This window comes from Chlamydotis macqueenii, chromosome 2, assembly GCF_036417535.1.
Source record: "Chlamydotis macqueenii isolate bChlMac1 chromosome 2, bChlMac1.mat, whole genome shotgun sequence".
NCBI lineage: Eukaryota > Metazoa > Chordata > Aves > Otidiformes > Otididae > Chlamydotis > Chlamydotis macqueenii.
The window spans coordinates 108,816,581-108,832,497 of NC_141557.1; the positions used below are offsets into that span (position 1 = coordinate 108,816,581).

Sequence of the window (15,917 nt, forward strand, 5' to 3'; positions counted from 1 at the left end):
TTTAAGAAAAAAAAAAAAACAAGCAATAAATATGTGTAATATTACAATAGCTTGCCAAGGAACAGCATAATTTTCATAATTTACCATGTCTAAGCAGCTGATTTAGAATTTCAGCTTATAATTACACAGAAAAAAGGACATCAAAAAGCCTTTCTGCTGATTCAACTAAACTGTCTTAAGCAAACCAAAAATAATCTTTCTTGGAAAACACATTTAGTCTCACTGCATTCGCACAGCCATTTTACAGATTTTTATTTGTAAAGTCATCTGCGAAAGCTTCATCTGAAGCTGCAGCTAATAACTGAGGTCAACTCCTAAATCAAATGCATTATTAGGGCAGGGTATGAATCTCTGCCTGGCGCGTGTGCACGGATCCATGTGCTACACTGCAAACCTCTGCAGATTTACTGGACCTATCTTTTTCTCAGAATCGTATTACAAACTGAGCATTTAGACCTAGCAGCCTCTGCATTTTGTGCCGTTTCACGTGTGATGTATGAAGCGAGTTATTTGTAACAGTGGTTCATGTGCCAATTTGTAAGCTATTTATCACAGACCACACACGTCAGCTCAAGGTCGATACTTTCTCTTCAAACAGTAAGGATGCACAGCAGTAGCGACAGATGGTCAAGTGCTGAAGTGTTTTTGGGAGCGAGGCAGGTGGGAAAGCTCATTAATAGGAGAAAACAGCAGGAAGGAGCAAGAGAAAAGAAAGAGGAATCAGTCAAGAAGTACGGTCTGAAGAAAAGAGATCAGCCAAGATCCTGAGGGACTTGGGTAGATGCATGCCTTCTGGGCTTATAGTTTGTGCCTTTATTACTTGCACGTTTAATGCAATAAATGCTTTCCAGAATTTTCAGGCCTCCAGATCACAACAAAAATTTCCAGTGTGTTGTGTTAAAGTACCCTGGAAATCAGGGACCTTAACTGTGGAGGGGAGAGCTGACCTTTCATGGTGTGCGCACACCCCTCCTAGTCTGTAAACTCCTGGAAAAAAACCCAACATACCCTGATTTGGTTTTAACCTAGATTAGGAGGTATTCATGGATTTACAAAGAGCTCTCAGATAACAGTAATCACACTTCACAGGAGCCATGCAGTTAAACTCACATGCTTCAAATTCTTTCAATACTGGCCCAGAAAGCACACTACAGAGCCTGTATGACATCTTGGGAATTTCTCTCCCTTTTCTTTTGACCGGGTGACAGGAATGCTTTCCATAATAGCTGTTTCACTGAAGAATATTGCCAGTGTTAGGGCCAGAAAGTAAAAATAAAAACAATAATTTTAGAAAAGCAAACAGAAAAGCAGACCTCCTTCACTGGATCCTGGACAAGTAGATTTTAATGGAACCAGGATGCAAACTACCATTTTTTGGATAGGATTAATTTTTAGCTGGATTCCCAAACCAGCTTGTACATCAGATATGACCCAGGCTCAGCCAAAAGGAAGGAGTGGGAAAGTGTGGCTGAGAAACAGGAGGAAGGACAGGATCACCAGACACCTGATTCACATCAGTTTATTCAACACTCAAATAACTCTGCACTTGTAGAACTACTTTGTGCACATCTCTGCTGGTACAATCTACTGCCTCTGGCAGTTTTACTCTTTTTTTTCCTACAATGAATGCAATAATCCTTTTAAATCAGTGCAGGTAAAATGCAGAAACAAAGAAAACTTCTTTTGAAACATTTGGGGAGAGAAATTAATCATTTCAACAGCGTGGTTTTACAGTAACAGAAACGTTAAACTACGTCAAACTATGCTTGACCTGCTCCTTGTGTCAAGAAACATTAAAAGTGGCAACCAGAGGCAGAGCACACGGGAGAAACACAGTTCCTCTGCTATTTAAGAAAAAATAATCTACTTACATATTCCAATTCCTCACAAGATTGGAAAGGGCAATACCACAGCAAGCTAGGCTCAGAAAGACACCTGCCTTTGAAAGGCACTCAGGTTCAGTACTTGTTAACATGCACGTATGACCTCCCTACTCTACTGAAAAGCTATGTACTTGCTCAGCTGACAGGACAGTTAATTCCTCTTTCATGATTTTATAGTAATATTTTAGCTATAAGGACTTTTAAGAGGAGAAAACATTTTGGGCACATAGCTTCAGCATTTGTCTTTTTTAAATGTCAAGTGATAGATTTTTATCTAGCACATAAGTTTATATTCCTATTTACATAAACCGGACGTTCAAGATTTCATATTTTACATTGGACAAAGTGACCAAAATGGGATTACAATGCATCTCAATGCAATTTCCTATGGTCTGTGAGGGGGAAAAAAAAAAAAAAAGTACTTTGAAATTGTTTAGTAACAACTGTAAGTAGACTAGTAACAACTATTATCTGTTATCACAGCACAGAATATCAAATAAAAGCAAAGCTAAATCCCCTTTGTTATTCTTTTGTACAGCCTGATAAACGAACATGATGATACACTATGTCCCAGTCATAAGAAATCACTGTTGTCCACAAGAAAAGAGGAAAAGACTCTTTGCAACACTGAATGATTCTAGAGGCATTGTAAAATTGAGTAAGTTTCATGATATAATAATAGATTCTTAACAAATGTGTTTTATGAGCATGGATTTTCCAATATCACAAACATACTAGTAAAAATATTATGCAAATATTTATGTTTATTTGATGCTTTTTTGTTGCAGTTTTTTTTTTCTTTTTTTCTTTTAAATGAGTGCCCAAAAGCAAAGTGCTCCCAAACATTTTTCTGGCCTAATTACCTGGAAAAAGAGAGTCACGCAAAATTAATTAAAGGGATACAAAATACTAATGTGCACATTTTTCACCTGCCAAGGACCAAATGTGGGACAGACACCCAAAACAAGCGACACACAAAAAAGCAGCTCACAAAATTAAATCTCACAGGACTACCTTCTGCATTATAAATTACAATGTCTATAACCTCGATTTTATAGCTCAGTATTTCTGTACCCAGTAATTCCCAAGAAAATTAGGAGAAACAGGAGCAGCTCGAAATTTGGCATGAGGACAGTTCTGCTTCTCCAGAAGGGCCACCAAAAATGCTCAGGCGGCCACCCCCAGCTTTGCCACATGGATACCCAAATTGCGAGCCCAGCCTGACGGGGAGTCAGCCCCTCCGTAACCCGCAGCCGAGAGCAGAGCTCTGGCAGATGTCACCCCTACCTGCAGCCAGCAGCAGATCACATCACCCCAGGCAAACAGGGAAACACAGACCCAAAACAGTTGCCTATCAATCAGCTCCAAGCATCACAAGTAACCACACTCCTAACCCATTTCAAAAGCTGATCAAGGTCCAACCTAAAATCACCCATTTTCTTCCATGCTACTCCTACAGGGAGCATATTATTTTTATGATTGATAAAATTCTGAATTCCCAATTCCTAAATTATATGTAATTTACTTGCACCTTGAGTTACCAAAATTCAAGTGTCAAAGTCTGCCTTTGGCTGAAATATGAATATAGAGCAGTCGTTCAGTTTTAACCTTGCCAGTCTGCTAAACCAGGCTCTTCCAGTCTGAAGGTACTAGGGAGAAGGCAGGGTCTTACTGTCTTTCTCTGCGCCTGGTCCAGCTTCAGTTCATCTTTCCTGACTGCCGGTGACCAGGATTGCATGCAGCACTTGAGACATCAAACAGCATTAACTGCACTTCCCCTAACACATAACCATTTCTCATGGCTGCACCATATGCAGATGATAGTCCTTTAACCAGTAAATATTTTCACAGGTGGCTTTCCTTCTCTGTTTCCAAAAAAAATCACCTAGAACTTTACAGTATACATTTTTGTTGGGAGTCAAAAGGTACAAGGACTTGCTATTTATACTACTGATTTTCATCCCCACCATTTCCTTCTTCCATCCTCCCATGTCCCACCATGTCCTTCGAGGCACTGGGAATACCTCTCATCTTCCTTTAATGAATAAACTATCATTAGCAGCTCACCTACTGCAGAAACTCAGAAGTCCTGTGCCTCTCATTCAGTATCCACAAAAAGTCTGCCTATTTGCAAATACCGACCTGCTTCCACCGCTCACTAGCCTGTTCTTTTGCAAGGGTTGATAACAACCGGTGAGGCTGAGGTCGCTAACTCATGCAATGCAATAGTTACGTTGTAAGAGCACATTTTCCAATTCAACAGCTACAGCCAGGCCAAAAGAGTCATTCAAAATATATTTAAGAAACTTATTTTACCAAAGACATGCTACAAACCAAAATCAGTGACTTGTATAGCTTCATGTAGACTTTTAAGAATCTCTACCTCAGAGAACACCACACAGCATGCTACACACCTACACAGTCGCGTAAGGACTGGAGCAATGCTAAGTGGGTTCAGAGCACCTTTGTACTCGTGCTCTTCTACCAACACATCCACTTCCCACTTGCTGTTCATCACCTCTGCCCCTAAGGAAGAAGTAGTCAGGCCACATGCACGTTATGAAATTTCCTCTGAAAGCAGGTCCCCTTTTTCTCTCAGAATCCAACTAGAAACTGCCCAACCTTTGCAGCCGTGCAGCGCTGCAGCATAGATGGCAAATTCAGTTTTAAGTGGTACAAACACAAGTTCAGCAAAACCAGAGTTGCCCTTGTTGATTCCAGGAGTATTCTGGGATTCTGCAACCCCTGATCTGACGATATCTCTGAAGTCAATAGAAGCTTTGCCCTTGCAAAGGGCAGAAAAATGGAACCAAGCCGCCATTAAGGAATTTATCACTGATTTAAAAGCTCTCTAACATTTTGCTTTTTATTTCCTGTACATCTCATCATGGAGGGGTATATTTGGTCGTAGGTAATGCTTTTACATTTCCTCTGTACTAACAGTACAGAATGGGGAAGAAGAAAAACCCACAGAGTAGCCATATCGCAATACTTAGAAGAAAAAAAACAAATTCCAAGGAACACAACGTAAATCACACCCGAGCTGTGGTAGTGAAAGTCTCTTAACCATGTTTTATGTAATGCTGGTTTACAAAGCAAAAACAGAAGCCAAATAAATACAGAAATAAAAGAAAAAAACCTATCACTCCTGCCTATTTATACGGAGGCTGACAAATGCTGTTGAAGACAGTCTGGATGCATGCAATCTGCCAGGCACACCAGGGAGCCCTAATTCATGTCTGCAGCTCTTCGCACCATCCCATCGTGCTACACCCCAGTGCTGGTTCACTGCCACAGCAGGGCTGTCTCTTCCAAACTCCACAGCCAAGAGAAAAAAAACAAAACAAACCAACCAACAACAACAAAAAAAAAAAACCCACAACCCCTCTATTGGGTTGCTTTTGCCATCCTAGATTGTAAAGACCATTGCCTGGTCTTGCTGCAAAAGGATTATAATTCTGCCTTCAAGCATGGCTGGAAAGCGTAAGGATGCACAAGGTAAGCAAAACCAGACCAGTGCTCAGGAAGTGTTACGCACCTTCTCACGTCAAGGGCTGGATTCAGCTAAGATTTCTCCACATGGTGCCTTTTCAAGCACCTGCAGGTGCACAGCAGCACGATTTGCTTCCTGACAGCTGTAATCATTTGACTAGATTTCATTCCCATTTCTGAGAAGCTGCTCTCTGACTACATCCGAACAGCCAAGACCAAACCACTTGGCTCCTCTCAAGGTCAGAAATCCTTACCCTTTCTTTATCTGAGTGCCATCCATGGGAAGGACAGCCACAGCTTCTGCTCCCTGCCAACCTCTAACGTGTGCAGGCAGTGACATAACTCTGCAACCGCCTTCCCCTTCCTGTGACACACATTCATTTTTCTAGACTAGGACCTTCATGCACCTCGGTCTCCTTCCCCAGTAGTCTATTCCCAGCCCCTCTGCAGGTGATTTTGAGCACCCTGCTTCTCCTGTCCGTGGCCCTTCCTGCTACACCACCTGCACAAACCCCTTAAGTCCTGTCCCCAAATCCACTTGAAGGACATTCCTCCTCACACTTTGGCCCCCATTGCTACAACCCAAACTGCCGAGGTTCTTGTGGTGAAGAGCATGGTAGACCAGTGCCAAAAACACGTTACTACCTGCCTGCTTAGGAAAGCTGCTTTATCTGCTCCCATGGAGCCAGTAGCACCCACGGGGGAAGAGGCAAAGATTGCCACCACTGTGTCTACGTTGCACGAGCTCATTGAAGCAGTCCATGCACCATGAAAAGTACCTATTCCACAGCTGCGGAGCCTCTATTTGCCAAGTTTGGGCATTTACATGCCCCGTTCCTGTCACCTTCGAGTCAGCAGTTGTCAACAAACAGAAAATCAGGGTGCGGAGAGAAGCAAGGCAAAAACCAGAAACATCAAACAGATTATCCTGACACATAAGCTTCTCACACAAGAAGTGTCACAGGGAGGGACACAAAATTCCTGACATTCTCAGCTGGCAAAGAGCACATGGAAAAATGTTATGCATGCAAGCCACTATCAGATACCATTTACCATTTTATAGCCTTGAGTAGTTTTCCCTACGTGACTGAAGGCTGAGATTCCAGTTCTCAGGATTTGCAAGCTGAGTAAATCAGGGAAGATCAGTCTGTCTCAGACCTGCAGATATTTTTTGCTAGTTAAATTGAAGAAGATATATATATATATATATTTATAAAAAATGAGCATTTTTCTCATGTATGTAAGAATTCTTAGTGAAGATGGAAAAATTCCAACATTTTAGGATTATCTTTTGAAGATATTTTAAATAAGCAGAAAAACTTTTGCAACATCACAGAAGTGACCTGTGCTTAGCCCTTCTGAAGTTTACAGTCATTAAACAAAGGATGCAAAAGACACTACATCTAAACCGCAGCTCACTGTCAAGCTACACATGCTACAAGTTTTTTGAAGCTTAAGAAAAAATGCATCCACATGCATCTCGAATTATTTTCCATGCTTTACACTCACTCTAAAAATAGTAAAAATAACATATTTACTTACTAGGTCTAATGCCACTTATGGTCTCACAAACACATATACTATTAAGTCACCTGTTGACCTTTGCAGCATGCTGGTAGTAGCTCACCATGATGAGGGTCCTTACACCATGTACATCAAACCATCTCCCCACTGACTGAGTTGTGGTCTACCATCAGAGTCACCTATATAAAACTGCAGAGCAAAATTCACACCATGTCTTGACCGCAGAAGGGATTTGAGTCATTGACAGTTGGTGTTAACTCCTCTCAGGGTAGTCTGGTTTCAGGGGAAGCATCCATAAGCTCAGTGATTAGATTGCTCAGCTTAGGGAGAACATCCCGGTCAAGACTGCACCAAGGACAAGTCCTTCTCCCAAACAGCATTTTCACCCCCTACCTCATGACGTCGTCTCTAAATCATCGGGACAACTACTGTCACTCCAAAAAGAAGGGGCTTTAAAGCGCTCTAGATATCTCATCAGTCAGCCTTTTCGCCTTTTTCTGGAAATGGAGCAGTTAAAAAAAAAAAAAAAAAAAAAAAAGCCCCACAACTCCGGGTAATTTCTATCAAGGTTTAAACTGAGCTCAAGTAATTGAGGCTCCTTCTGTTAAACAAAATTAAAAATCCCAGAGTTCAACACAGTAAACTTAAAAAGGACAGAGATAAATTCTCCTGCCCTAGAAACATGGCCCTCGGGCTCCCTAACTATTTGCTACAATATTCCTCAGCTGGCAAATGGAAAGCTGGCAGCCACCCAAGGTATTCAGACAAAGCATTGTAATTAGAAGCTACTTAGGGCATCATGAACCAAAATACATGCTAATAAAAACATCATTAACTAACTTGTGAAGAGACTCATCTTAGGGGAGGGAATCTTCTCTAACAATAACATAATTGTCATGCATTTAAGTCCTGAAGTCCGTGGTAACAATTTAAAGCTAATGAGGAAAAAATGTGATGGGAAAAAAAGTGACATTTGAAAAACAGTGGAGTGGAGGGAAAGTGACTGTGAAAAACAGAACAATGCAAGCTCGTCTGACAGCACACCAATGCAAGGCAACTGGCTCTGCAGAGACCAGTACCTAGGCACAGAAACGCAGCGGGATTTTGCTAAGCGTGCTACCAGTTCAACGTTCTCCCTATCCCAAAAAAAGGGAAAAGAAAAAACAAGATAAAAGGATTAACAAGCTCTCTCCTTTTGTAATCAAGTACAAGGTGCATTTTCCACAGCGAGAGATGCTGGAGAGCCACGTACCCCTCTCCAGGGTCTCCTCCGGGAAGCAGGCTGAGCATTCACTCCCACCAAGGCCGTGAGAGAAGCACTTTCAATATCCACTTCCTGCTGAATTATTGTCATTCTGCAGAATTGACATGTGCTCGTTATTTCCCACAAAATGGCAATTCTGGTTCCTTTTCTACTCTCCCTACCATTCTGAGTTTCCTGACATAAAAGAAATAAAAATATTTCACCTAATATCCATATGAATCTGTTCCCCATGACCAACCTCTGACTGGCTAGCCAGTATATTAAGGTTCTTCAACAAACTCAGGTATTCCTACAAGCTTTTAAACCCAGTAATGACCAGCATTTCCAAAGGCTTGTGATGTGACAAGTGGCTATCTGAGACTCAATTTAATGCCTCAAGGGGGTGCTGAGCGCTTCCAGCTGGCTTCTCCCGGCTCCTTTCAGAAGCAGCCGCATGAATTTCCAGTTTCTCCTAGCTGACTGAAGGCAGCGAGAAGGCATGCTGGTTCTCACAGAGCATTGCATAAATAAGGGCTTGTGACTGAGATACTTGAGAGCGGTTGCTCTCCTCTCTCCAAGCTGATAGTTTCCTACTCCAGTGCCCCAAGAAACTCAAGGAGGAGAAAACTCATGAAAAAGGAGAAACTCATCAGTGAGGAGCACAGAAGTGCTGCTGCTTCTGTTTCCATCTCTCAGTTTTAGCACAGTTAATGTCTGAGCTTAACTTTCATGGCATAAGTAAGGCTTTGATTAAGTTTCACTCAGGGCTTTTCTGCTGCGAAGGCTGCACACCAGCACATAGACATAGCAACAGCTGGCACATCTGGGGAAGCACAGAGCGCCTCGACACACGCAAGTTCTATGCTTGGCCTTGCGTTTAGGAGAACAAAGACAGAAAAAGGCAATGTTGAAACAGCAGGAAGTCCTAAACACTGCTATCAGCAGGATGGACAATAGGGGCATTGATGAAACTCTCAGATTTTAGCAGTGGAACATAAAGCCTCAACAAAAATTGCAAAGAACAAGGGAAGGACAACAGCTCTTGAAGCAGAAAAAACACTCAAAAGACATTTATTGGTACACTATGAAAAAACAGCAATAGGCCCAGACGTTAGGGCAGGCTGAAAGTTTTGGGTCATCAGTGTTATTCAGAGGATAAGGAGAAAGAAATTAACAGGGGGAGACACTTGTTCTTGAATAGCAGATTAGGACCAACACAAGACAAAGTAACCAAAGTCCCAGAAACAAATAAGTGAATAAGCTATTGAGAAGCATCATGTGTTTAGCTGTAAAATGGGGATGTTCTAGGACAGAGAACAACCTGGAACAATACGGACCTCATCTTGGGAAATGTGTCTGCCTCAGTAGCTAGCACTCAACACCCATCAACTTTGCTTACTCTATATCACTCCAGCTTCCTAAAGTCCCAGTGAAGGACTGGGAATACATAGTGCAAACACAGAAGAAAAAGACAGTCCCTGGCCTAAAGAGGTTATAATTCATGATTAGATATGAAAACCTGTAACATAACTTAACTGTAATAGATTCTGAGCAATTTAACCAGGTTTGTGGTGGTTATTGCTCATAATTGTTGGACACACACAAAAAAAAAAAGGAACGCAGAAGTTTGAAAAATGACGAGCTTTAAAAAAAAAATGAGAGGAAACATAAGGGACTAGATGGGAAGGATGGATTTTGTGTCCAAGTCACAGCTCAGTCACAGATTTCCTGCCTCAAATGAGGCATCCTTTAGTTCAGTAAATATGACTTTATTAATATTCATCTACTTTTAAAAAAAGCTTTGAATGTCTTAAGACTATGTGGGAAAATAGATTAATACTTATCTCTAAATGTCAAGAACTGAGTTTTGTGTGCTAAAGAGCTAAAAGGAAAAAAAAAAAAGGCAAGCAGAATGGCACAGCAGAGGGAAAAGAGAGAGAGAATAAGTAGGGAAACTCAAACCCTGGGAAAGAAAACTGAACCTTTGCTACCTCTTGCAACAATTAGTCAGTTATCAGCCCCAGACCATGCAGAAATAGAACTCAAGGGAAAGAATTATGCTATACTTCAAATATGTTTTTCAAGATCTGTTTTCCCATCATAAATAACATACTGAATTGCTAAGAGTCAACAGATTTCATCAGGGACACTTTACGTCATGCTGCACAGTGTAATAAAAGCATAAGCTTTTCCTGCACTTTTCCTGCACTTAACAGCAAAAATCTTCATTGCCCACAATTCAGATACAAGGTACAGAGAATACAGTGGGATGTATCAGGATTGACACTGCAGCCTGTATAAGTATCTCATTTTACCCCAACATAACACAAGCACAGCTACATTTTCTACGAACAGGAACAGTGCAATTTCACAAGGAAGTATGAAGATATTTTAAATGTGTGCATGGGTTTTTCCATTACTTTCAACCTTCTCAAGATAAATGTGGGCATATATTAAGAGAACTCTACAGCTCTACAGCCTATTACTCCATACCACTGCCATCGAGGCTATTAAAGAAACAAATGATCAACCAGGCTTACATACAGTCAACATGAACTAACGCCCACAAACTCCACTCTGGCTTTTTTGAAAAGCCAAAGGAAAAGCTACTTAACTTGAGCAATTCACTTCACACACTTGAAAAATTAAGACAAAATCCCTAAGTGGTTCAGGTTGCCGGTGCTAATTTCCAGAATATTAACAGCAGACTCAGGACAACTCCAGAGTCACTACCTAAGTTCAGGCCACCTGCCAGCCTGTATGCTGGAAGCAAAGTGCTTTCCAACATCAATGAAAGCTGCCACACGTAAACCTGATGAAACCAGAGAGGAGCTGGAGATCATTTGAGCACACTGCCCGAGCTATCTTGAGGAAAGTGGCTGACAATTCACACCAGGGTTGTTTTTTTTTTTAAGGTAAGAGGTATTGTTAGCCTATCTCCGCATTTTTCCCACCTCTGAAATTGGAACCTATATATTTCATGACTGCTGACCACCTGCTCTGCAGAGCCTCACAAAGATTCAGTAGGTTTATACTTACAAAGTCTTCTGAAGATGAAAGGCTTACAAAAAGTGCATCAACACATAAAAAGAGACCAGGATAACAAAGACAAAATGCAAAGTAATACTCACCCGTTCCTGACCAGCTGTGTCCCAGATCAGAAATTTATGAAGCTCATTCCCACAAGGCACAGTTTTAGTCATGAAGGATGCTCTGAAAAAAAAGAAAGCAGCAGAAATTTGTAACGTGAACAACACTCTGAACATGCAACCTACAGACCTTAGCCAGTTCTGTTGGGTTAGACTGCATATGGAGAAACTCCAAAACCTTGATAAAATGTCTACAAAAGTAGAAGCCTCCCTTTTCTCAGATAAAATATATAATAGCTATACAGATATTTTAAAAGACACAAAAAGCCTCTGAGGTTCAGAGGGCATTTGTGTATGGGTCCAGGAACACAAACGCTCTTGCGCTCACAGATAGCTTCTGCTGCTAGCTAGCTCCATCTTCTCAGTGACACAGACCTGAGAAAAAGGCATCAGCCAGCATCATACCAGGCAACAAATGTGCAACTTTTCAGTTAAACCTAGGAGACTGGATCGTCAGGGAATGACATTTTCATGACTATATTTTCACAGCGTGATTTTTCTTCTTTCAGGAAGAGGGTTACAAATGTAAAGACTTTTTCTATATTACAGCATTTCAGCTGAAAGCTGGCTAGGAGAGACTGCCAAACTCTGGTAGATTTTTTTTTTTTCCCCCTCATCCTATCTGGACATTACTGAACAATTTCTGTTGTGGTAACTTTTTCCCTGGCTTATAAAGATGCATTTGATACTATGAACTGTCATTACAAAAGCACCAGATGAAATCAAATGACACATGACTGATCAAAACATTTCCTGAGTATGATATAGCAGAGTTCTTCTCTACAGCCATGTGCTAATTGCTCAAATTTAACAATACTGCATTGCTTATAAAAATCTTAAGTAAGGAAAAAAAATAAGCATTTTCTTTGGTTATTTTCAGGGTGCGTGCTTTCAGTCGTCATTCTCCTTCTTGAAGCATTAAGCAACACTTTAGAGCTTCAAAAACAGGAACTTCAGAGCTGCAGTAGCTACTGTAGATTGCAAAGATTGTATATTTAAAGCATTTGATTAATTTGGAACAAAATAAAAATAAAAACCTTACCTAAATAGACAAGTAATATCATCTGCATGAAAGCTAGCCTTCACATTTTAATCCTCAAATAGAAAAATATTTTTCCCTCTGTTATCATAATTATGAAAAGTAAAGGGATTTTTTTTCCCATTTGAGCAGAAGACATTTACTTTGCAACAAAAACTACTTGGGGAAAAAGGCTGCTGCTGATTTAGAAGTAAAGAACCACTCAAGTTCCCATCAATTCCTCCACTGCAAACAAGTGTCTCTCAGTCAGTAATGTTATTCATTACATGCTTCCTTTCTGTCTGTCCATTTTTCTCTGTTCATTACATGCAGGAGCCCAAAATTGCCCTGGAACTCCAACATGCAACTTCCAGCTCAAGACTCCTTCACGCATCAAAAGGCAGAGTTTTGGAAGATACCGTCTAGCCCTCTGAACAACACACAGCAATCAATACCAATCCTTCACAGACGATTTAAAACAGCTCTAACACACAAGCCAGATCAGCCCTTTCCACCCAAATTACTCCTTTGTGAACATTACATATTAGCTTCCTTTCCCATAAGAGATCATAATTTTCAAAATTTTCCAGGTAACACTGGACTTGGCAGATTTGTCTCTAAAATGTCAAAAGAAAAAATTTTGGAATTAAAATCAGCTACAGGACTACTAGGCTTCGGATGGCCTGACATGCAGAAGCTTGGAAGATTTTAAAGAAGAAGTGTGAATTAATTCTACTTAGTTTAAATTGCACTGTCTCTACTTTGAGAAAGACAGGATAATGTAACATGTCCTAAACCTAGATGAAAGGATGTCCACATCTGGGAACAGACATTGTCTGTGTTCCAGCCTGGCCTGGCAGGACACACAATGCAGGTACGATAAAGGGCTCCCCACGGTTCTCCTGTCATTATTCAGACATGGGGTGACCTGGTCATTGTGTAGATCACAGCCTCTTTGGCTTGTGGGGTTTTGGTTCTTTAAGGATTGGATCTGATACCTCATTGAGCAGTGGGAACTAAAGTGATTTTAATCCTGAAGTCCTACGACCAAAACACAATGTAAACTGGGAAGCACTCGACAAGACAAAAAGGACACCAGCCGAGTAAGACATCTAAGAATCTCTTAGTGTGAGATGGGTGAAGAAAAACAAAACAGCTGGAAGTCATGGCTGTGTCCAACACAAGTCAATACAGCACAGTCCTGGACAGCCCCAGAGAAGAGGCGATTTCAAGAGATACCACTCACAGGAGGAGACCGGCAGAGCTCTGTCAGCCTCTCCATAACAGATTATGCTGCAACACAGTTAAGTTGAGGCCCCTTCTGTATTCTCAGGGAGAGCAGAGCAGACCTGGCTTGGGGCAGCTCGGACTCTAAATAGGTAGCATGAGCTGAAAGCCATTAAAGGAGACTAAAGACTAAGGGGTTCAGTGAGATTAATAAACTGGAGGGAAAAAAAAGATACACAGTATTCAGAGCTTGAAAGTATGAAAAAGAAAGGAGGTCAGCAGAGAGCAGTGAGTTAAAAAATACATAGAAAAAAAAGAAATTCTACATGGTACTTACCCAATAGTAGGACTAATATTGTGATCAAAGTGGTCCTGGACAAATCGACAAACGATGCTCGATTTCCCAACCCCAGTATCCTGAAAATGAAGGAAAGCATAGCAGTGAGTTCAGGAGACCCTAGATATCAATACTTCACCTGAAGAAACAGTAAAATATTAATTTCTGAAATTAAATCCTCTTTACTGCCAAGTGGGGCAGGTTAAAAATTTCAAAAGAAAAGCAAGTGCATGGATTATACTTTTGTCAGCACTGTGAATGGAGTTTCCTGGTCCCCTTCCCAACACGCCCTTTTCTCCAAGTCTTGTATTTTTTTGAGTGGATTTTATATTCCTGTTTCAAGGACTGCAGTACTTCAAGCATAAACATTTACTTGTACAATAGAATCCTGCACTTCCAAACACATAGTGCATTACTCAGCAAAACAGGAGAAACAATTTCATCCAGACCTGTTGCAAGGGCAGCCCAAGAATGCTTCCAAAACAAATTACTGACTTAGTGGAACTAACCTTTCCACAGCAAGACAAACAAGCCTGCTGGGTGGAAACTTTGCGGTGGCTTCGGGTGGTTGTGAAAAGGCAGGAATCCAAAGAGTTGAATCCCCAGAGATGCGCAGCTGTCCCTGTGAGGGTTGTGTTACCAGACTGCAGCGAAACAGCATCACTTTAAATGCAACACCACTTGCTCTACACACTGCAATGTGGCAGGCTGCTTCCATTTGCAGGAAGACCTTTTTTACTCTACCCCCTCCAAAATCAGTAAGGAAAAATAACAGCAGTACAGTACTAGAATAAAATTCAAAATTAACTTGGGGTGGGAGGCAGGGAGAAAAGCTTGATGTTACTCAGAAATACTATTTTAGGCATTTGAGATATGAATAACTTCCCCAAAAAGCCGCATTTTTCAGTTTGTCTCCATTATTCCATGAAGCCTTGGATGGTAGGTAGAAGAACTTAAATTATATAGAAAATTATCAAGGAAGAGGAATAGCAGTATCGCTACATCTCCCATAGAATTGCAAAGAGCCTCCTTAGAGACAAAAAGGATGCCATGAAATCGATCCTGACCTTTCCAAGACATTAGCAATGACAGCCCAGGGTCCAATCTAACTCATTAAGAAGTCAATGGAAAGTTTTCTATTAATTTCACAGGACGTGACTGCAGAACTACCAGATTACACCTGGTAGTTCCACTTGTATCCACATTTCAGGACCCTTGACTAATTTACACAAACTTCTCAAAAACTGCCAAGACAAGAGGATACAGTTTGTTGAGAGCACTACACACATAACCACATACTAGAAAAAAAAAAAAGCAGCCTTTGCCCACACATAACTACATATATTTTAAAAAGCACCTTTTCCTTTCCTGTAATCAATTTTGCAATATTTTTTCTTCTTTTTGAATATGAAAGAAGAATGCCTGTATTCAGATTTCCTTTCACCGTGCTTAAATGAAACTATCACTGTAAGTGAAGTCTTCATAGACAGCACTTATTAGAAAATCATCATTTAAACTCTCATGTTTAATTCAAAGCTGTTCTTAGTCAGCTTAAAAGCCATAATAAATGCTCATGCTACACAGTCGGCTGTTTATCTACCGTGTTCAATCAATAGGAAAAAAAGATCAAAGAGAGGAGCAGTGTTTAAAACCAGCCCTGTAGCTTTTGATCAATAGCAGCAACACATCCTGTTGCTATTCCCAAATTTTCCCTTCATTATCAATTCCAGCTGACGTCTCTGTATAATTACTAGACTGGGATTGCAGAGCACTTTTTTTTTCCTGTGCTGAAACTGAGGATATAATTACTATTCCGGATTTTAAACGTCATGGAGAAACCAGAACTACCTCCTGCTGGGTGCGAAGAATTACATTTCCATCTTGTGGTGATGGAGCTCCTGCCACCGCGTTTGAATCTAGACATCGACTGCCGTGACCCGATGACATTCTGGTTTTGTGTACTTCCTTCAGTTCCCTTGACAGGTCACTCAGAAAGGCAACTGTAGTTACAGCTCCTGAGCCAGAGGAGCCTGGTCTCTAGCAG

General features: G+C 40.9%; 1 protein-coding gene across 2 annotated transcripts in view; it reads right to left on the reverse strand.

Moving 5' to 3' along the window:
• RAB31 (RAB31, member RAS oncogene family) overlaps positions 1-15,917 on the reverse strand; it is a 64,575-nt gene that overhangs the window by 22,757 nt on the left and 25,901 nt on the right. For both annotated transcript variants that reach the window (XM_086740619.1, XM_086740620.1), the window contains exons 2-3: positions 13,874-13,953; positions 11,274-11,355 (exon numbers count right to left, since the gene is read on the reverse strand). In XM_086740619.1, coding sequence (XP_086596745.1) covers positions 11,274-11,355; positions 13,874-13,953 — 162 coding nt within the window. The remainder of the gene's footprint in view (positions 1-11,273; positions 11,356-13,873; positions 13,954-15,917) is intronic.